A 23742-nucleotide genomic window follows, 5' to 3' on the forward strand; every position below is an offset into this window, starting at 1 on the left:
CCAAACCAGGATTGGATGCATACATATACATATACATATATATATACGTATACATATATACATATACATATACACATATATATATATATATATATATATATATATATATATATATATATATATATATATATATATATATATATATATATATATACACACACCATGAGTGGACCTCAATGAAAACATCACACCAGAGGAGCGACGCACACCACAGCAGGCAGCAGCGGTTGCAAAATCCTCACCCACCTCCATGCGCAGCTTAACGCGTTTCGAGCATCAGGTTAGCTCTTCGTCAGTGGATAAAAACAATGTGCAGAGGCAGCGGTAATTTTCGCCATTTTAATATTCAGTTAATTAATAGTCCTGCCCCTGTGGGCGCACAGCATCTTGGACATGGTAGTTCATAAAATAGTTGCCAAGGACTTCAGGCGATATCGAACCCCAGTGGGTCCCACTAGTTCTGTATAAATCAAACCAAATGGAGAAATAATGTTCCATGTCTCCCCAGTTGGTGGAGGTAAGATCAAATCTTTGCCCTCGTTGCCAATAACACCCCGCTGTCAGGCCTCCTTCCGTCCAACGGATTTAGGCAGAAACTAGTGGGACCCACTGGGGTTCGATATCGCCTGAAGTCCTTGGCAACTATTTTATGAACTACTATATATATATATATATATATATATATATATATACATATATATATATATATATATATATATATATATATATATGCACACATATATATAGATAGATAGATATAGATATATTTATATATATATGTCATGGCAGTTGTGGTGAATGGGCAAATAAAGATTAGGTTTGCCTCCGTTTGTTCCCAAGGAGAAGGAAAGTGGCAGAAAAGGGTGGAGAGAAATATATGTTTGTATGTATACATGTTGCGTGTAAAAGTGCGTTTTGAGATTGGCCTGGCTCAACATCTGGATTTTGCGTGAGTGTCTATTTTAAGCCTTGTTATCATGTAAGCGTAACAGCCCCCTCACTGCTCTACCTTCCCTCCCAAAGAAACAGGGCTCATTTAAACTGTTTGACACTTGTTCTCCCTGATCCAATTAATTTATGTTTGAATCCTCTTTGGTAGCATATAACCAATGACTCTATCCCTCATTCAGTATCTAGTACTTTGTTCACAGTACGAGGAATTGCACAGCTACTTCAGTTCTGCCCATCACAACTACAAATCCCATCATGCCTTGTGGAAGATATAGAAATAGAGCGTACACCTAACCACATAATTACATTGGGACAGAAAGTATTGTGATGCAGAAGTAATCTTATTTGTATGCTACAGTACCCAATACGTGATATGCGTGATTTATAAATGCGGAAACATAAACCATCCAAGGTCATTTATTTTGTTCCCCTAGATGCTCATCCTGAAGAAAGTGAGCTTTCTACTGTCAAATATGTCTTAACACCTTACAAACTGAAGCTGATTGCCACGCCTCTCTTCATGAGACCAGGACTCCCATTCTACATGAGGGTATGTACATATCCTCCTAGCTGTGTCCATCTCACACAACTTATTTTCTATTAGCCAGTGGCTTCAAACTTAAATCTCACGGATATCAACCAGAGTTTGACAAATGAGAAGCCGAAGAACTAACTGAAATGTAACTCTTTATCATATGGCACTGAGTAACTCAATACAGTATTTCATGCCCACCTACAAGTGTTTTCAGGTTTAGTAACCAGTGTGAGTGACTTGGATCACTTTACATAGTTCTTGTATGTAATGCTCTGAACCTCCACTCTTTGTGTCCTTACCAAACCCTCTGAAATCTCCATTATGTTGTTACTGTCAAGAAAAGGATTTGAAGTAGCCTTGTTTTGGAGTCTTTTGCCTGATTCTTCAAATTTTTTGATTATTATCAACCAACCATTTATGTTTTCCTTCCCAACTTAAGGCCTGAGTCACAAAGGGCCTCTCCACTCGTGGTGGAGGCACCGCAGGCGCGGGGTAGCCTCGGCACTTGAGGCGGAATATCCACAATGAGAATTCTCATTGCGGAGATTCCGCCCGAGTGCAGAGACTCCCTCACGACTGCAAAGGCCCTTTGTGACTCAGGCCCTAAATTTATTAATTTTCACCCGCATTGCCTCTATGCGCTCTTTGCCAGCTATTAGACCTAATCATAAACTTCATAACGTTGGCTTGCTCTTTCCCTTTGTTGTGCATAAGGCAGGGAGCTGATAGGCATAGCTGAATCTCCTTTCAATCAATCCCTTAAGTCTTTTCTCCATTTCAATTATAACTCAAGCTCACAGAAGAGTAAGTGATGTTATAATGAATCCTATAATAGGTCTATGGCTCCTCCCTCCCCTCTTCTTTGCTCTGAATTGTTTACATTGTTCTCCTCTTTTGGCTTCTTCTCTTCGATTTCCTTCAAGGGCCTTCAATTTCACCAAACAATATACTTACTAAATTGCCACTCCATGCTCACCTTTTTCCTTTCCTCCACCTTTATATCTCTTCTATTTCTATTCGGTCTTCGTTTTTCACACTTTTCAAATTAAAAATTGCCATTTGTTTGTCAAACTGACCAATTTTATTATGACACCTTCAAACCTCATTCTTTCAGAAATATGCAGCCTCTTTGTCTCTTATCTTGGCATATGTTGTGCTCCTGTGAACTGTTCTTTAACCTCTTGTGTATTCTGGATTAATGTAGATAAACCACATTGATCCATCCATAGTGATCTATCTATACCTTATAATTCCCCCTCTATATTTCATCTGTGCTGATCCCTTTTGATCCTTCTACATGTCTGATACGGTTGAGCACTCTATTGTACAGAACACTCCATACTCTCATCGCCTCAGTCTTACTGTGTCGGCAATTGTGGTTATAGTTAAGACTAAGATTCACTTTCTATTGAAAATCCTTTTTGGTTTGCATTGGCGCTGTTTGACAAACAGAGGAGTGGGTCATCTCGCACCCACTGCACGCAGTTCCCAGCTGCAACTGTCCCACTGCTGTTTCCCCCCTCACTTTACGAGAGAGGAGGGGGAAGAAATTACACACTCTCCTTCCCCTGCACAAGGGCAGGGAGTACTTTAAAATAAAGCCAACCAGGGAGCTAGAAGCTTCCCCACTCCTTCATGGCCCGTGCAAAGATGTGGTCCACTTACCAACACATAGGATGGCACTCGCCTATGCACCTTGTTTAGTGTTGTGGAAGTGGGGCCTTTCTCTCTTTCTCCATTTAACACTAACTCTGATTTCAAATGTGGAATATTTATCCAAGTTAATATTTCTAACCTTCTGTTGCACATAAGTTGTGATGCCTTAAGCTATGTTCGGGTATGCCTACACTGATACATTGTTTTTTCTGCATTCTGAACTGTAGGTGCAAGTCACAGATCCCTTAGAAATCCCTATCCAGATGGTTCCAGTGAGGCTCACAGCCACAGTGTTCAACAGAGAAATGGAGTCAACCACCTTGATCGATGAGACCTCGCAGCAGGGCAAGGCAGTGACAGGGAATGACGATGGGACGGCCTCTTTCACCGTCAATATTCCAACTGACGCCAACACATTGGAGTTTAAGGTTAGCACTGCTTCAGGGAGGGTTTTTGCCTCAGTTGTTAGCATCACCCAGTGAGCAGCAGATGCAACACTATCCAATTAGCTGAACCAGAACAGTGCTTCTGACTCAAACTGTCTACTTCTAAATGTATGATGTGTCCTGGATTTCCTAAGATTCCCTAGGCCATCTGACATGGCCTGACATTGGCCTGAAGACCCAACCACTGGCTGCTCTCTTCATGGAGTCCTCAGGACTTTGGAGAGCCTTTTTTTCTTTTAATAGAGACAACATGGTGCTGTCCCAATGAAAAATCATAAGGAATACACTCAAAACATGGATCAACACACTTGAGTACGGATTGCACTGCTTGTCTTTCTCTTTTTTTCATCTTGGCGTTTTAGGGCATAAGTAATTATTCAAAGATTTGCAATTCACCTCTATCTAGGTAGTAACAGCATAGTACTGTGTATGAACAGAGAACCAGGAGAACAGTTTTCCTTATCCAGAGCATCTGTGTTTAGATACAGTAAGTGATAACTATCATCACTCTGTAAACAATTACATGCGCTGGGTGTGGACTAACATTAGATTTTATTTTGTATGGGAGAAACACTCACATTCCACTAGGCAGCCAAGACATCAAATAAGGGATTTTTTTTATCAGAAAGAATAATTGCAGAAATTATGGCCATGATAGGTGGTCACTGAAGAAGGAGATGCAGGAAATTAACAAGGGGAACTTACGACAATGTTAAATGCAACAGTGATAATCATTACAAAGGGTTTGGGAAAGGCCACATTTTACAAAACTAGGCAAACTTGGCCAACATAACGAAGTTGACAGAGTAAAAAACATAAATGTGAGAAGCTGGATTAATAGATGCAGAGGGTGGGGGGAAGGTGAAACTCTAGCCAAGCAACAACCACTATCCCTGTCAGGGCAAAACACAATAAGATCACGAGATTAGCCTGTGCTTAACCCTCTGGTAACCTGACCCAAAAGCAGTCAGGCTTAATTTAGAGGTAATGTGTAAAGTATTTATGCAGCACACAAACAGCAATAAAGTGAAATCACAAAACAAGAAAAATATCATACCAATTTAGAAACATTAAGTAAAATTCAATACATTATTTCACACCAAAAGTTAAAAAAATCCAATCAGTAGAACCGGGGAGATGCAATGTCAAAGGTAAGTATAATGCCTAAAACACAAAACGCTACTCATGGTTATCTTATTGTGCGAGGCTGGGTGAAAGTCCTACATTCAGGCTGACAATGATGGCTATCTGCTAAAAAGTTACATTCTCAAAGTCCGACACGAAGAGTCAAGTTCACCCTGGAATAGGATGTGAGGAGCAAGGAGAGCACCGCAGATGGTTATTGCTTTAGTGCAAAGAACATGCAAACCTGGCCAACATAACGAAGTTGGCAGAGTAAAAAACATAAATGTGAGAAACTGGGTTAATGGATGCAGAGGGTGAGGGGGTGAAACTCTAGCCAAGCAACAACCACTATCCTTGTCAGGGCAAAAAACAATAAGATCACGAAATTAGCCTGTGCTTAATCCTCTGGTAACATGGCCCAAAAGCAGTCAGTCTTAACTTAGAGGTAATGTGTAAAGTATTTATGCAGCACACAAACAGCAATAAAGTGAAATCACAAAACAAGAAAAATCTCATACCAATTTAGAAAAATGGAGTAAAATTCAATACATTATTTCACACCAAAGGTTAAAAAATCCAATCAGTAGAACCAGGGATATGCAATGTCAAAGGTAAGTATAATGGCTAAAACACAAAATGCTACTCATGGTTATCTTATTGTGCGAGGCTGGGTGAAAGTCATACATTCAGGCTGACAATGATGGCACTGTCTGGGATCAGAATAGCTCTGCTAAAAAAGTTACATTCTGAAAGTCTGACACGAAGAGTCAAGTTCACCCTCGAATAGGCTGCGAGGAGCAAGGAGAGCACTGCAGAAGGTTTATTGCCTTAGTGCAAAGAGCAAGCTGGGCATTGTGTACGGTTGTCGCTGTACCATGAAGATCCTGTTGGGCGTCGCAGATAATCTTTGCTGGAGAATTGAGTTTACTTTTGGTGTGGAAGGGACCTTTAGCTGGCACAGAGAGCCCGAAACTTCATAAATTCTTATCTTCTTCCAAGGGGATCTTAGCTGATACTACACCAAGGGTCCAGGACATGGGAAGCACCTCTTGGTGATCAGGAACGTACTCCTGCAGAGACCAGGTGGGTTCAGGCAGGTCCAGTTGCAGGTCCAGTGCTGTAGATCAGCTAGGCATTTGCAGAGAGGCCTCTAGAGCCTGTTGTCCCTGTAGCTTAGAACAGGAGGCCTACTAACTTGCCCTTTGAGTTACTCTGGTAGCCTGAAATAAAGGGTGCAGGTCCAGGCTTCCTTCTAAGCCAACAGGGCAGGTCTCTGGCAGTAGTCTGCCAGTCCTTCTGTAGTGTCCACAGTTCCAGGAATGTACTGAAAAGTAGATGTGAGGGTTCTAGTTTTAGTTAGTTAGTGGGAAGTTCCCCCATAGATGTATCTAGAACGTCCTGTTTCCCTGCCGTGGTCCCAGGATGCCATGGAGCATGGTGCATGGAGTCACAATGGACTAGTGTGAAATTCTTTGTATGTGTGATAAGGCAGTGTCTTTGAAGTGCAAATGGGGAAGGTGACGATCTTGCCCCTCCCATTAAGTCAGGATGGCACATCCTTCCAACAACCAGTCCCTCCTTTTGTGGCTGTGTGGTAGGAATACACAAAGACCACCTACTGCCAATTACAGCTAGTCATGTGACCCAGGAACAGGCTGCAGGCACCAAATGGTTTCGACAAGAAAATGCCAACTTTCTAAAAGAGGAATTTCCACAATTGTGACTTAAAATCCGATTTACCATTAAAGAAGATTTTAAATGACAATGAATTTGAGACCAAATTTGACATTCCTACCTGCTCCCCATTAAAAGTTATCACTTATTAAATATAATAAGGTAAACCAATGTTATCCTAATGGTAGGTCTTGCAGTAGCGAAAAAGGAATTAAAGAGTTTTTCACTACCAGGACATGTAAAACTTAAAAGTACATGCCCAGCTTTTTAAATACACTACACCCTGCCCAAAGGGCTGTTTAGGACCTACCCCAGGGGTGACTTGCATGCATTAAAAATGATGGTTGAGGCCTGGCAAAAGGGTTATTTTTCCAGGTTAAAATGGCAGTTTGAAACTGCAATAAGGCTGCAAATAGCAGATCTGAGACTGAGGATACTTGAGTGGGTGGCACAGTGAGTTCTGCAGGCCCACTAGTAGCATTTCATTTACGGGCCGTGGGTGCATGTAGTACCAATTTACTGGGGATTTACAAGTAAATTAAATGTGTCAATCAGGTATAAGCCAATTGAACTAGCTTAGAGCACAAGCACTTTAACCCTGGTTAGCAGTGGTAAAGTGCACAGAGTCCTAAAGTCAACAAAATCAAATTAAGCAAAACAGGAGGAGTTAAGGCAAAATGTTTGAAAGGAGTGACCCTGCAGAGAGGGCCAGGTCCAATAATAAGTGTGTGAAACATCGTTCAAACGTTGATAAAGCATGAGAAAAACATGCAACTCCTCCTTTTTTTGTCCTACTAAATGTTTCTTTGTGGAAAAACACCCAGCGAGGTGTTTTTTGATGGCACATTTTGCAGAAAGGGAAAGTTTATTTAAAGGTTACAAACTATAAAGCAATGTGTAATGGGTAACAATTTGCAAAGGTGACAAACTGTAAAGTTGTAGACTGCAAACCATAAAGTTGATAAATTGTGTTACCTTTTCAAAAATTCACTAGACCCCTAAATAAGGGTAAATGAGCATCTGATTTTAGAAATCAGAAACTGACTATAACATTAGGCCACAAACACCTATTTGTACTATATACTTAGAAGCTCACTGGAGATATGTCTGGGTGAACTATCTCCTCTGCAATCGTCCTGAGAACTTCAAAGTGTGATGGCTGAAGCACTGAACATCTTTTTTGCCTGAAGCATTTCTGCCATACCAGCAGCCGTGAAGCTGCCAAAGCCAAATGTATCTGTCTTTATTGACAGACTGCGTTTTGTTGTGTGACATCCCTTACACTTAGGGTGACATGATTCGAGATGCAAAAACGAGGACAGGTCAGGCATAAGGGTAGGACTACAGCCTGTAGTCTAACTTTTATATCTAGCCTGTCAGATATCTATATCTGGCACCGAGCCCCGTCCTCCTCCTGACTCTGTCTCTCTGCTTGAGAGCAGGCAGTGTACCTCCCCCTGTGCTGCCTGGCAGACACCGATAAATTACTTACAATGTTTCAAACTTCAGAAGGGCCTGTGAAAGGAGAGTATACCTTTCAATTTTGTTTTGCAGGATGACCTTTGTCCCAAAAACTGGGGTATGTATTCAAAACTGACAAATGTGTTGGGACACCGAACAGTTCTCTCTAGGAATGTCTGGGGAAATCTGGGAAGGCTGGTCACTCTACTCACACATGCAGTTAGCATTTCCACCAGTCAGGATCAGTTTTCTTTAAGAGAGCCCATACACCCTGCCCTAATCGTATTATATTCTGTCCTCACCTAGCAGGGTCTCCTGAGCTAGCGCAACATTAATGCACAAGTACTGAGACAATGAAACAACTGTCCTCACTTGAACCAGGCATTGTTACTCCTGCACAAAGCTCTTGCAATGCACCCCTATCTTTACACAGTACAATGCTATCCCAGTACTGCCACTGCAATGCCTCTGTAGCATGGCCTGCACACTGCTCCGAAGCCCCAGTTTCAAGATCTTCAATAAGTTGTTACAGGTCTCTTCCATCCTATGATTTACCATACACTGCTTTACCAGGCATCCACTGACCTCTCAACATGCACCGCTGCCTTGACCTGGTTATAAAACTACCCCAGTACTAAGTCTGCCACACAGCTTTCACATGGTGCCTGTTGCAGTTGGGTTCCGTCCATTCAGTAGACCCAACTTTCTTTTCTTATTGGATCAGCCGATGTTGGACTTTTTACTGTGGGTGAGCCTCACTACAAGTGTCTCACCTAAGGTATTCACTTGGCAAATGGACTTTGCATATTTACTACCAGTTTCCGCCTTTTAAGATTAGGTCCCTATGATAGCATAGGTATTGAGCACTTGACTGGTTACACGTGAACACGTGCACACACGCATGTGCAAACATGTATGGGCAGTGAGTAGGAGACTTCTGTTGTGCGCTGCACGTTAACTACACACAGGTAGTCCGGCGCATGCACACGCGCAAGATGTACAACGTAGGGGTTATCAAAGCAGAAGGACGGCGAGGACGAGGAAGGAGAGTGGCCATGGCGAGGAGGAGGCAGCCATGGCAGTTAAGTGCCTTTTTTCTTACTTTATGATTACTTTAGGAGGTGGGAGGGAGCGGAGCGGAGTTCCTCTGAGTTTTTTCCAAATCCGTGGAACTCCGTTTAGAAGCACTACGCCTGTTCCGCCCGGGGTTTACCTTTAAATGCTGGTTCACTTCCCATTGGTCTACATAGACCAGTGATGTATCGAAGTGGAGTGTATCCATTGTAGGAAAATCAATTCTGCAAGTTCCACAAAATATCTGTACAAATTATGGATCATCCAGAATTGTCATATTTCTCAGCTCAGGATCAGAGCCCAGACCTTTTGGCACACTGCTGTGCCCAGTTAATTACATTTCTGGCCAGCAACAGGAACAAAGCCCCCCACCTCACACAAAGAGCGCAATTAACAGTGCTTCACTGAGCTCCTGAGGAGGAAAGAGGTGGGGTGGAATGATCTGTATCAATCAATAAGCTGCCAAATTGTCCCACAGATTGGTCTGCCTAAGCCCACTGAATAAAGAAGGGAGCCCAGACCTCTGGAGCCAATACGGGAACCCCCTTTGAAGATCTGGTGAGAAAAGCTCTGGCAGTGAAGTGAGTGAGGGATGGAGCTGAAGCCCCCAGAGTGGATGTGACTAGTGACTCCCGGATGATGCCACATTGAACTGTCCCAGCATGCTGTGCAGGAGAGTTGCGACAGGGTTGGAGAGGTGACGTGGCACCCTAGGATTGGTGTGGCAGGGATAACTCTCTCTTGCCTGGTAATGTCTCCATGCTTCGATGCTGGACCATAGGGCAGCCATCGACAACTGTAAGGAAGAATCCCCTGGTGCCCACAAATGACCAAGGACTCCGCCCAATTGACCCCACGACCAGTGGGTCTCTCCAAAAGCCAGTAAAATTCCCCCCCCCCCCAGTTGGAAGAAAGCCTTGGACTTCTGCACCCAGAAACCAAGACCAAGAAAAGGCTGGTGCAGGGAGCTAGGAGAACCATCCCCCTGTGGGAATCACTTTGTAGATGAGGAGGTCTGCTGTAATGACCCTGGTGGCTAGAGCTCACCACCACGAGTAAAATGCACCCAAGATCGTCAACATCGGTCCACCGGGCCCAAGCTATGGGCTTTTAAAATTTGGCAACATTTCAGCCGACGTTGAGCTCTGTGGCCAAATCTTCATTTACCCCAGGGTAGGCCAGGGTTCGGGGGTCAGTGCAGGATTTACTTACTGATTTATTCAGGGAGGCGGCATGCATAGGACCCCATCCCACAGCATGTTTTTATTAAAAAGGGACAAGGACCCCATCCCTGGCTCCACAGTAATTGTGAGTCTGCTTTCTTCCCCGTACCCGTGTCTGGAGGGAGCGGGCAGCCACAGCCTCAACAGAGTTCCAGCCCATAGAAGCGGGCAGGGACAGCGATGCTGCCAGCTCCTGTGGCTGCACACAGAGTTATGGGGATTGTGGCAGCTGGTGGGAGCAACAAGGAATGGGCTCATTCTGCTGCCCCCAACATTATGGAGGCATGGGGGGTACCTGGGTGGACTGGGCATCCCCCACAAACATAAAGAAACAAAAACAGAAAAAAGATACACAGGCTCCCGTCACAGCAGGGTGCTTCATTTTGCACATTTTCTCTCCTGGTAGTGGTCCCTGGATGGCAGGGGCACCACCAACTAAATGAAGGAAGCATGGGGGGGGGGTCTGCAGGAGCACAACAGCACCCCCTTGAGAATTCTTACAAAGTGCTTAACCTATGTTTGTGGGGTTCTCGGAACCAGGACACGACTGAAATTTTCCAATGTTTTTAAGCACTCCCCAAGCTGGAGGTTCTGCTCTACATCTGGGAGTGCTGTACCCTTTAGGTGCTTATTTTATGGTTGCAATTATTGTGGTGTAAAAGTGATCAAAGAAAATACAGGTTGTACAGTGCTCTTTAGGGGCTAAATCTATGGTTACATGCAAGAAAGCAAAATTCAGTGTTCTCTGGGGCTGTATTTATTATTATATTTTAATGCTTGGAAAGCTTATGAAAAGTAAACAGACACAGGTTTTCAAATTTTAAATGCTTAATTGAGAAAGTAATGGTTATTGGTCACAGTGAATATGCTTTATTAACCACATTGATGTACAAAATGTTGTCTTTAACATGTTGTTTGTTCATCTTAATCCTTTGACCAAGCCAATGGACTTATCTTATATGTTTGCATGAACCCTTTAGGGGTCAAGAGGATTAGGCAATGGTTCTATGATATTTTCCATTTTCCTATGTACATATTTGTAAATTACTATGTAGTATTTAGATGTGTGTGTAATAAATGTACTTCTCCCTTTTCTAAAGAAAACGTACTGATTGGACAATCCTTAATTGAGTGTTATTATTGCATACCAGCGAACAGCGAGTAGAAGCCCACACAACCTCCACAGAGTGTGCCTTGACTGCTCTGCTTCACTGCTAGGAGAGAGTCAAGCTCTATTATTGGGTGGTTGGTTCCCAGTAAGGAGAATTGTGGACCTATTGCTTGTGCCGGCCCCACAACTAACAGCCCAATTTCCTGTAGTACCTCTGTCCTGTGCTGCACTGTCTACTGCTATGTTGGTACATCTTGGACCGGTCATATGAAGGGGCTTCTCCTGCTTTGCCCCGCCATCCTACTTCTTGGTCTGCCCTCCTTCTGCATGCCATTGACATCTTGTGGTGGTCGTAGAGAGGGTGTGATATTGACTTGATTCCTACCGCTCTGCTCTCTTTGACCCACTAACAGGATACATTGCAACAGTCAGGGAGCTCTTTGCCCTGCAGGTTTATTTTTACCTCAGTGTGCCTAAATTACTGTTAAGCATTGCTTCTCAACAGGTTTGAATAGTGTGCAACGTTTTACCTGTAAATCAGAGCCAATCTCACTTCCATCACCTGACTCAGGGCTTCCCCCTGCTCCTCCCTTCCCACCAGCATCCTGCTCTGTCTACCTCCTGTGCACCAGCATCATCTTGGAGCCTTTGCACAGAGGGAGAGACACTTGATTCCAGCTATTGCCCATGCTTTATCCTGAGTTGGAAGGTGGGGTCCCTGGTGGGGTCCCTGTGTCCACTTTGTCCATATTTTAAAATGCTTATCTGCATGAGTAGGGCTGGCTCATTCCTGGAAATTCCAGGGCAAGCTATGAAGATATCACACCTTCCCAAAGAAAATCAAAATACTGTGCAGGTGATGTGAAGCATTTGTGGATGGAGAAAAGCTGAATTTCTCTTTGATTGTTCACTGAGCAGTGGCTTGAATTCCACTTAAAAAATGTTTAGGCCTGATTTAGATCTTGATGGGACTACCGTCATCCCACTGTGGCGGCAGTCCCAAGTACTCTGTGAAGCTGGCAGCAGTCCACCCACCAAATCTAAATGTTACAGCTGGCTACCAGTACTCCGTCGCCATTAGGCTGGTGGGTGTGCGCCAAGCAGATTTAGATGTTCCCATTGTGCTGGCGGTGTCTTGGCAGAAGAGTCCCAATAGAGTGAGTTTCTTGGTGGTGCGGAGACAGGTAAGTCCCACTCTTCAAGATCATACTTCACATATATGATATGCATGTTTTATAATGTATAAGTTTGTAATGTGTAATTCCCTTTTTTTACATATAGTATTGCACACCCAAAACCATACACACAGTATTGAATGTACAGCCACAGGCACCACAAGCACAACACCCACAACCACCAAAGAAATATTTTTTTATGTGTCAACACAGATGTGTTCATTTTACCACAATAAGTTGTAAGATGAACACATGTGCATCACACATGCATGTGAGAGCAAAGTAAAAAAATTGACTCAAATTTTCCCATACGATTCATAATGAGACAAGTGACACTAAAGCCTACCTTAGATTCCGGCGACAAAGGGGTTGCTGAATGTCGGGGTGAAGTAGCAGCAGCACAGGAAGGACCTGTACGATGAGGTTCAAGATGGAAATGGAAACAGTAGTGGGAACCAGAAAAAGGCAGGTTTTCACCTTTGTTCCTTCCATTCGGTCAAATTGAGTTTGGAGGTTTCCACCACAGCTGCTTCGGCGGAAAGGCACATTGTAATTGGCATGCGGTATTCTTGGCGGGACTCCCTCTGATAGCTGCTTCTGCATCTGACGCCGTTGATGCGAGAGTAAGACCCTTACGGGGTGGTAGGAGTCCGATGGTCTTTCCTCCAGAGACCCGCCCACATCTAAATACAGCAGACGGACTGCCAAGTCGGTGTCTGGGAAGGGGTAAAAAAAACAACGAAGGGACCGGATTCACCAACATCTAAACCAGGCCCATCGTCTATAGCACCGTATATGTTTTAGGGCTTTTAAGGAGTTGGATTAAGTCTTGTGGTCTATTTTTTCTTGTACAAAACAGAATATTTATTGAACAGTATTAGATTAAACCTCAGTGATAAAGTACTCAAAAAATACGAAGACGATTTAAATGTATATAAAACATTTATTTTACAGATACACAAATGCACAATTTAGAAGAGAGTTGCTCTTCGATAACATTTTTTTCAAGTCCGTCTACTTTTCAATAGGCCATCATCTGGTGGGAGGTCATTATAGGATGACGGTGATGAGACAGGGTACCCCCTGAAGGTTTGTTATGCCACTGAAGATAGGATGCTCTGAACATAAAAGTGTATGCCACTTCTGGGTGTCTTTGCATGTCAAATGAGGTCTACCCTTAATTAGAGCTGTACTAGTGCTGTGAAGCTCTTGGGGTGTTTTCTGTAGGAACCTAACTGTGTTTTTCTCATTCGATGTATACTTGTGTTTTTTTGTTCAGATTGTGACTGCAGACTCCAGGATCCCAGAAGAGAACCAGGCAGTTGCTGAGTACACTGCTGTTGCTTATTTTTCCCTCAGTAAGAGCTACCTGTACATAAACTGGGCCCCGCAGTACAAGAACCTGCATGTGGGAGACTTTGTGAGCATGAACATATATCTCAGCAGCCACTACCTGCACAAGGTGACACACTACAGCTACTTGGTAAGCACCCTAAAGGTCTTCTAAAACTACCTACTAGAAAGTAAGAGGGTTGTATTCATCCTTCCAAAGTAAAGTGAACTGTTTTGGGAAATGTTTACCTGCAGTGAGAATAAAACATCCAGCCTGTGAGTTCTTTGCCTAGCTAAAATCCCATTTTGGCTCTTTCTAGCTACTACCTTTTGTATACCAGAAGGAGTCCAAGTATTGCATCTTTGCATTGCAGCTTTATTTTCCCATCAAGTAGCAGAGCTGTGCAGTAATGCTTGTCCCATATAGGGGGGATCCTTTTGGGCATGCTCCGCGTTACTACGGAGTGCTATATCACAGTAACAGCGCCCGTGCCACCCGAACAGGCACTCACTTTATTAATGGGGATGCTCTGTGCGACCCTCTCTTTTTAGGGTCCTTTGTAGTCATAGACTTCATTTATTCCTACATGGCCTTCAAGTTCCGCTAAACTGGAGGATGTAGGGGTTCCCTAAAGCAGAGCCAGGCTTTAGGTGCTGAGGGGCATACTAACAAGGCCAGGCGATAATTATCGCTAAGCGCACTTAGCGCTTGGATAATTATCGCCGGCCAACTCTGAATTTTATCGCAGAGATAGCGTGCTATCAGCAACGCTTATCTCCAAAAGCGATAAAATTCAGAGCGCAAGCTGCCAATTGTGAGATTATTGCTGGAAATACAGCGATAATCCACAAGGTTTGGCGATAGCTTGCTGATAGGGATAGACATACTTAGCCATGATATCCACCTTACATAGGATATCATGGCTAAGTCAGAAAAATACCAGACGTAAAAAAGCAGCGTTAACCCATGTTAGCGCTGTTTTTTTTATCGCTAGCGATATCCTTGATAGTAGGAGAAATGTCGCTTAGCGACATTTCTCCTATTATTTTACTCTGGAACGCCCCCTTTACATCTCATTAGAGATGCAAGGGGAAGTGTAGAGTAAAAGGGTGCTAACATGCAAATTTGCGTGTTAGCACCCTGTTGCTGATAGGGCTCTAGCTTTATCTCTGCTTTTTTGGCTTTTAAAGCCAAAAAAGCAGAGATAAAGTCCTTGTTAATATGCCCCTTAGTTGTAGAGCCATGGAATCCATTACTGAATGAAAACACAAATACACCCCAGTGCAAAATACAAAACATACCCCCTGACATCCACAGGTGCTTAATCGTATAGGCTTGGATAGCTTGGGCCACTTCAACAATTCAAGTAGTGCATTCCTGCATCACCAGCCTGCTTGCAGTGTGAGTCAAGCATGAAGGGATGGGACAGTTTAAGATGGCATGAGGAAGGCCTTTCATCTTCAGCTCAGAGCTTTAAGGGGTGCAAGGTTTCTGAAGGACCATGTGTGGGCGATACTGCTGGTGGTCTCGGATACATGTATACTCAAGAAATTGCAAGCCTTTTCTCACACTTTTCACAGCATTAGTAACAAAGCATTATCACTTTAAACACAGAATTTTTGTTTTACTCAGTAAAACCTGCCATCTGTAACGGAACCAACTAACTTTACGGCACTTTTTAAAGTAACCTTATTGGCATTTAGATTTCATAAAAAACAATATTACAGCCCAATGTTGAGACATCAAAACAGTCCCCTATTCCCCTTTATCCATCATCTCATCGGATTCAGTCCCCTCATCTACAACTCTGCAAAACGTTATCTGTACAGGTCCTGAGGTCTGAATAAGAGGGGGCCCGGGTTCCCATTCGTATCCCCTCCATTGATGTTGTGAGTATCTCTGATACACTCCTCCGTGGCTTACAACATTATGCCAATCCTAACTTGGGTATGTCCTTCCCTACCCCTCGCCCCCTCCCCTTCCTTCCCAACTATAGTCCCAGCCATGATAGGCTCTAGCATGGTTAATATACACTCTTCCTTAATGTCAGACTTGTATCGTGCTGCACCCTTATCCTAACTTCCCCTGTGCGGTGTAGCCCCCGTCCCATGAGTGGACTGGTAGGTACCCATGTTCTGTTCCCCTTTCAGATCCTGTAACATTTGATACCATGCCTGGAGGTCTTTTTCTAGCATTTCATGTTCATGCATCATCTTCATTTGTACCCTTTCCTCTGTTGCCCATTCACAAATGTCCTTCATCCATTCCCCTACCTGCGAAGGTCCAGGACGGAGCCATACTATTATGATTCGTCTCTTTATGAGCACCAATCCCAGGGAAAGAAAATGCCTACTTAATTTGTAGTTTTTGGGTGTAGGTAGTAGGCCGAGCAGCGCCTTTCGGATCTCTTTAGGGATCACCCACCCTGTAGCTCTCTGAAGGTGTGATAGCACCGCATCCCAGTAGGGGCCAAGTGTCGGGCACACCCAAGTCATGTGGAGGAAGTCCGCCGCTTGTGATCTACATCTTGGGCACTACGGGTTGGATAAAGTCCATGCAGTCTGCGTGGGGTGAGATATATATGGTGTACTATGTTATATTGCAGGAGTTTGAATCTTGCATTGGAGCTAACTGTACGCACCCCCTCATGCACTCTCTCTCATTCTCTGTCTGACATTGGTTCCTCCAACACCTCATCCCAGTCGCCTCCCCCCTGCCATAAACAGCATTGCTTTCAGTATGTTGGTGCTAAGGGGTTCCTCAGGGAATCCCAGCCATATTTCCCGGGTAGCGTTGGAGATTTTCCCATATTGTAAAAATTGCCCCCTTCCCAGGTCGAAAATATCCATGGCTTCGTCTTACGTTATGAACCTCCCCTCTGTGTACAGATCTCCTATTGTTTGGCACCCTCCCTCTCTCCACCTGCGTACCGACATGGAATCCGCAATACGGGCAAATGGTCGCAACGCCCACAGAGGCATATCCGGAGCATATGGAGCGTGTTGAACCACCCTGCGAACCATGGGTTCCCACATCCCGGCTACATGCCGCACAATATACAGGATTTGGGCCGGGACACCTCTCCCAAGCATCAATAATTCCGGCAATGTGTATCTGGCATGCGTGCCCACCAATAGATCGACCTCTCAATTATCATATGAGTCCAGCATTGCACTGCGTGTTGGAGCTGGGACGCCATGTAATATAATTCCTGGCATGGGACTTACAGTCCTCGTCGGCCCCACTGCTGCTGCAACATCTGTAAGCTTACCCATCTAAGCCCATTACCCCATAAGAGATCCATGAGAAGTTGGTCCAACATTCGAAAGTAGCTCCGCGGAATGATATAAAACTAATGTTGTAGTGCCTAGAGTAATTTTTATTATTGCTGATCGACCCATGAGGGACAACAGCAAGTCCCGCGAGAACCTGATGGAACCCTAATACTCTGCCAACATTTAAGTCAAGGTACACTGGGGCTGATGTGCCAGTCTCACGCCCAAGTATCTCACTCTCTCTTTGCCCCAGGGTAGTGCTTCCCTAGTGCGTTCAGACAGTGGCCTTCCCGCCAACCTCCAGATGGGGATGAATTTGGACTTGCCGGGGTTAATTAGGAGTCCCGAGACCTCCCCAAATCTCCGCAGCTCTGCCAAAATCAGTGGTACTGAATTTGTCGACTGGCGTAGATAGATCAGGGTGTCATCTGCATATAAAGACACCACATTGGTGGTGTCTCCCAGCTTAATCCCCTACTCCCTAACCTGCTCCACAGTGCTGCCGCCAATGGTTCCACAGCTAACGCAAACAACAATGGGGAGAGTGGGCATCCCTGTCGTGCCCCCAGTATAACTCAAACCTTTTGGATACCAGATTCCCCATTCTGATTCGTACCACAGGAGAGGTGAATAATAATTTTACCCACTTAAGAATTTCCTCCACAAGACCTGCCATAAATAATGCCATTCCACTGAATCAAATGCCGGTTCTATGTCTAACAGTGCCATGGCATAATCATCGTCTATCAAGCATGGAGCATGCCAGATATGCGCCGCTCTCCTGAGGTTGTGGGTAGTGCTACACTCAAGTATAAATCCCAACTGGTGCAGGTTCTCCCAGGGAGAAGTCTCGCTGCCATAATTTTACTAATGATTTTAACATTTATATTTAATGGGGATATCGGTCTATATGAGCTGGCGAGTAGGGGGTCCTTGTCCGTATTAGGTATCATTGCTATTAGTGCTCCTCTCATAGTGGGCGTAAGCTTGCCCTGATCCAATGCCTCATTATACACCTCCATTAAATGGTCAGCTAACTGGGAAGTGTATCTTTGATAGAATTCTGCCAGTAGGCCATCGCCCCCTGGACTCTTGGCATAATTTCTGCTTCCAATTGAGGAAACTCTATTGAATCCAGGAATGCTCGAATTCTATCTTGTGGCACTGGTTAACTTGCGACTCTTGTTTAATTAATCAAGCCAATAGAGCTCCTGTTCTATTCCCTCCCTATGCAGTCTTTGTCTGTATGTGGTGTGTGCATGTTTTTCCAATCTCTGCACGGCTGTCAATAGGGCCTCGTATGCTGTCTGCCATTCCTACAGCCTACGGGGAACCCCCGGGAGGGCTCTCTCTAGATCCCCTACCTTGGCCTCCTGTTTGGCTATATCCTATTCCAACTGGTGGTGTACTCCATACAATGTTTTGATACACTCCCCTCTTATAACCACTTTCATGGCCTCCCACTCGAGAGCGTGTGTCGATGCTTTCCCCCTAGTTTGTCTCAAAATAATGTTTTAGGGCCGTAAGCACTGCTGACACAAATGGGGGGTCCATTAGAGCCTCCGTCCTGAGCCTCCACAGTGGCACGGCAGGGCGAGATGTCACCCCACCCTGATTTAACAGTGCAGGTGAGTTATCAGATAGGTATCTAGGTAAGTACATTGGGCCCGATTCACAGAACTAACTTAAGACAAAATCCTAAACTTACTACTTTTGGTATTCACAGAAGTTAGGATTTTGTCTTAAGACAGATTTAAGACAGACTTAAGTTAGGATTCTGTCTTAAGTCTGTCTTAAGACAAACTTAAGACAAAATCCTAATTTCTGTGAATACCAAAAGTAGTAAGTTTAGGATTTTGACTTAAGTTAATTCTGTGAATCGGGCCCAGTATTCCGCTCACCCTAAGTTCTAGGTCTGCAGATAGGAACCAGTAATCTAACCGACTAAAAGTTCCTGACGCAGGTGAATAGCAGAACTGTCGAGTTGTTTGATTTCATCTATGTCACACATCCACTAGCTTCTTACTGTCCATAATGTCTCGTAGCATCTCTGTCATCCTAGGCTTACTTCAGGGTTTTGGGGGCTCGTGGTCCATATTACCATCCAGGACACAGTTTTTTTATTGAACATTTTATCGATTTTTAAAGCACATAATTAAAACAGTCCTATAGACCCCCTCCCCCCCCTAAGGAACATGCACTGTTTAGCACTTCCCTATCTTAGAACATGTGTCCAGGTATCAAAGTATACACAGCCGTTTAGGCCAACAACCCAATGATGGGCAGGCGGCGTCGAAGGCAATCACCGTTATATTTACCTGCGAATAGTACGCACCACCCCCAAAATCCCACTCTCCCCCATCCCAAATGGCCACAGCCTCTTGCCCAATGTATGGCTGGAACTTATGCACGCACCCCTTCCACAAACAACACCCAGCGTGTCACCACTCAGCCCCCCTTGTCCTCTCTAGTTCTCTACGTAGGTAACCTTACTATCGCAAATCTCCCCCAGGGGAGGGCGTCTCCCGAGTGCTCCAAAAGGCAGGCACCCCTGTTAAATGATCATAACTCGTCTTCGTGTTGCGCTTTCTCCTCCCCACAGCTGGTCGAACCCTCAGCCTCACCCCCAGCGTCCCCCCCTCTCAGATGCGTCTGGAATAGCCCCCAGAAATTTTTCGGGAGGCTCCTGGGGGGCAATAGCTCATTGTAATGTTCAGATTGCGTGCAGCAGTATAGCATGTCTTGTGACCAGCGTTTGACCGTGGGTATTGGTCCTCTCATCCAGCACAGGGCAATCACCCTTTTGGCTATGAGCACACCCATGTCTACCAATCTGCGAGCAGCTCTAAGCAGCTTCCTGGAGTGACCCAAGAGTGCCAGCGCGGGGTCCATTGTCAACTCAATCTCCACTATCCTGCTCAGCTCTTTAAAAATAGTACACCAGTAAGCCTGCACTACCAGGCAAGACCAAGCTAGGTGGAGGAAATCTGCTAACGGCGCGTGGCACCTCTCGCATTCTGCCGTCTCACAGAGGCCATATCTGTGCAGGCGTTCAGGGGTATAATATACCCTGTTGATGAATTTAAAATATCCCAGCCTATGTTTACCATTTAGGGATATCCGTCTGGTGTTCACACAGCAATATCGCCATGTATCATCATCTATCGTGATCTGTAAGTCCCTTTGCCACGCTAGCCTCGCTGCCGTGTAGTGATTCTCCCTGTGCGACATCGTTATTTTATGGAAATTGGTCAATAGTTTACGGGAGGTCTCAGCTTTGATTACATAGGTAAGCTCAGGGACCTCCGGAGGTTCTGCGAGGTCATCCCCCAATTGCTCCAGTAATGCTCTGCGTACTATGTGGTATTGGAAGCGTAGTAGTAATAAGTCTGTCCCACCACTTTCCGTCACTTGTTCCCATGTCTTAACCTTCTCTTCCTGGAAGAGGTCCCCTACCATGATGTTCAACTTATGTAAGGCACTTATCCCTCCCTTATCCCTGCAGGGAGCCAGCGACTGGGCCCATTCCACCGGCATACGGGCGAGTACAGCAACGCCCCTCCCTGCTGCTGCAGGATGCAATGCCAAGCGTGTTTAGTGGCTGTGAGGGAATCTAGAATCCCAGCCCTGTGGTCAGCTGACTGGAAGATCGTAGCAGCGAGGGAGAGTGGGTTCGCAAATAACTTTTCCATGCGAACATGTGGAATAAGCTAGTCACCGTGTACCCAGGTATGCATGTGCGACCCCTGTGCCACCCTGCAGTAGAGTTCCAGGTCTAGGGCCCCCGGGCGGCCCATACTGTACGGCAACGTGAGAACCTTCCACCGCACCGTCGGTTGCTTACCCGCCCATGCTACCCGCCCATGCAAGTTTTATCATGATTTGAGTCAATCTCTGGAAGAATACACGGGGTAGCACCATTGGGAGATTTGAAAACATGAACAGCATTCTCAGGAGCACCACCATCTTCATAATCGAGATGCGACCCAGAAGAGAGAGCGGGAGCCTGCACCAAGCTTCCACGTCATCCTCCAGTTTACTAACCGCCACACCGTAATTCTCTCTAAGCACTGTCTCAGAGTCCGTATGTAACTGAATGCCCAAATATCTAATCGAGTCAGTGGTCCACTGCAGCGGAATTTCCATGTTGAATTTCTGCGTGACTGGAGTAAGGGGGAAGGCCAATGATTTTGCCCAGTTTACCTTCAGTCCAGAGAGAGCCCCGTAATGCACTACTTCTCTAAGTACCGCCGACAGATTATTTTCCGGGTCGCGGACATATATCAAGGTGTCGTCTGCATGCATAGAGACCACTATTTTGTAGGTAGGGAAGCCTATGCCCTCATGTCCATGGTTTTCCCGCAGTGCGCATGCTAGTGGCTCTGCCACCAGGGCGTAGAGCAAGAGGGACAGCGGGCAACCCTGGCTGGTCCCTCTGCCTATAGGAAAGGAATCAGTAACCAGATCTCCGAGTCGTATTCTCGCCTTAGGCTTGTTATACAAAGTTCAAATCATTCGTAAAAACGGTGATCCTAGTCCCATCCACGTTAATACCTGTCGCATGAAAGGCCACTCCACTGAGTCAAAGGCTTTTTCCATGTCAAGGAATATCGCCACGGCCTTCGTGTCCTCTTTTATAGGTTGCATTGTGCCAAAGACTGTGCGTATGTTGTATGTGAAATTCCTGCTCGGGATGAATCCCGCCTGTTCCGGTGCAACCAGAGCAAGGAGCACTAGCCGATTCGTCAGCACCTTAGCGAATATCTTAGTGTTGATGTTTAACAAGGAGAGGGGACGATACGAGCTACACTCATCTAGTGCCTTCCCCGGTTTGAGGATTGTCACCATGATCACCTCTCTCATCGACTGTGGCATGCAACCAGCAACACAAAGATCTTCAAACAGTGTCAACAGTTGTGGGGTCAAAACATTCTGGAACACCTTGTAAAAACCTACCGTGAGCCCATCCGCCCCTGGGGCGCTACCTGACCGCATGCCCGCAAGGGCCTCCGTTATTTCGTTCTTCTCTATGGGATGCATCAGGAATTCCCTATGCGTGTGCATGATGGAGGGAAGATCTATATGCTCCAGGTAGTCCAGTATTTTATTGTGTAGGTCGCCGCACTTGGATGTGTATACATCATAGTAATATTGCTTGAATCTCTGTGCTATGTCAGTTTCATCTATAAGGACTTCTCCCTCCTCTTTCTTCACCTCCGTGACCTGTGGCCTGCCCCGTCTCCCCTTCAATACCCTAGCTAGGACAGAGCTAGGTCTATCCCCCTCACCGTATGTGCGGGCTGACGCATACTTCCCCATATGCTTGACCTCCCTGTCCGCCTCCACGTGGTATTCAGCCAGTAACAATTTAATGTCATCATCTACTGCCGTATCATGGATCTCTCACTGACGCTCCTCTAACTGCGCTAGTCGCCTCTCTAATTCAGCCAATCTTTGCCTGATGGACTTCAGGACCCCCGAGTGCTTGGACATAGCTATGCCCCTTATGTAGTCCTTGAACGCCTCCCACACTGTTTGAAAGCTGTCAACTGAACCAAGATTAGTCTCAAAGTACACGTCAATAGCTTCCGCCAGCTCCTCTCTAAATAGTGGGTCCAGGAGCGAGTAGGGCAGGAACCGCCATGTAAATGGTGGGATTGTTTTTTAGGGGTATCTATCACCAATAATGTCGGTGAGTGATCAGAGAGAGAGAGTGCGTGGGAGTATCTGGCAGTCCTTGAGCCGCCACAGCAGTGAGGAGGACATCAACCAGTAGTCTATTCGGGTATGGATGTCGTGGTAGGCCGAGTAGTGCATGTAACCACCCTGTGCCGGGTTGCATGCCCGCCACACATCCTCTAAGTCCAAGCTGGTGATAACGCTATTTAGCTTTTGCACAGCCGCCGTAGGCCTATGGGCTGGGCCAGACGATCTATCCAGAGTCGGGTCAAGAACCAGGTTAAAGTCTCCGCCCCACAGAAACTGGGCCGTTCTATAATCCCTGGCCGCCGCAACCAGAGTAGTATAGAATTCCGGGCAGTCATAATTTGGACTGTATACGTTAACTAATACTAATTCCAACCCTAGCCCCTTGCACTTTGATATCACAAATCTGCCTGCCGGGTCAGCCTTCAACATCTCCAGTGTGTATTTCGATTTGGGGTTCACCCAGGTCAGCACCCCCCTGGTGTATGTTGTGAAGCCTGCTGAACTGGAATTCCCCTCCAGCCCCCTACTGCGTAACATGTTGCTTGTTTGAGGAAGGTGGGTCTCCTGTAATAGGGCAACGTCTACTTGATGCATTTGTAAGTAGATCAATGCCTTCCGTAGCTTCCTGTGGTTGTTAAGACCCCTAACATTCCAAGTAAGTGCCCTTATCATGCCTACCCGCCCCGAGTTACCTGTATTATCCGTATCCATTATCGCTGTCTGCTCTGAACTTCTTGTGTGCCGGCACACTAAACGTGTCTGCGCTGTGCTCTGTGTACATGTCCCACAACAAACCCCTCAAACACCCCAACAAATGCCCCGTACACTGTAACCCGCCTGCCCCCCACCCACCTCAGACCACCCCAACCTGGCCTTGCAGAGTCCCCAGTCCACCCCCGTTCCCCCCATCCCACTCCCCTAACAGCTGGACCCACTGGGAGTCATTAGGGTGCTTAGCACGCGGGGGCAAAGGTTGCTTCCCAACCATCCAGTA

General features: G+C 45.6%; 1 protein-coding gene across 2 annotated transcripts in view; it reads left to right on the forward strand.

Annotated features, from left to right (window-relative positions):
• The window catches only part of C5 (complement C5), a 352588-nt gene that overhangs the window by 105072 nt on the left and 223774 nt on the right, over window positions 1-23742 (forward strand). For both annotated transcript variants that reach the window (XM_086920988.1, XM_086920987.1), the window contains 3 exons: window positions 1386-1501; window positions 3370-3570; window positions 13711-13914. In XM_086920988.1, coding sequence (XP_086777114.1) covers window positions 1386-1501; window positions 3370-3570; window positions 13711-13914 — 521 coding nt within the window. The remainder of the gene's footprint in view (window positions 1-1385; window positions 1502-3369; window positions 3571-13710; window positions 13915-23742) is intronic.

This window comes from Lissotriton vulgaris, chromosome 5 (assembly GCF_964263255.1).
Source record: "Lissotriton vulgaris chromosome 5, aLisVul1.2, whole genome shotgun sequence".
In the NCBI taxonomy this organism is placed as follows: Eukaryota; Metazoa; Chordata; class Amphibia; order Caudata; family Salamandridae; genus Lissotriton; species Lissotriton vulgaris.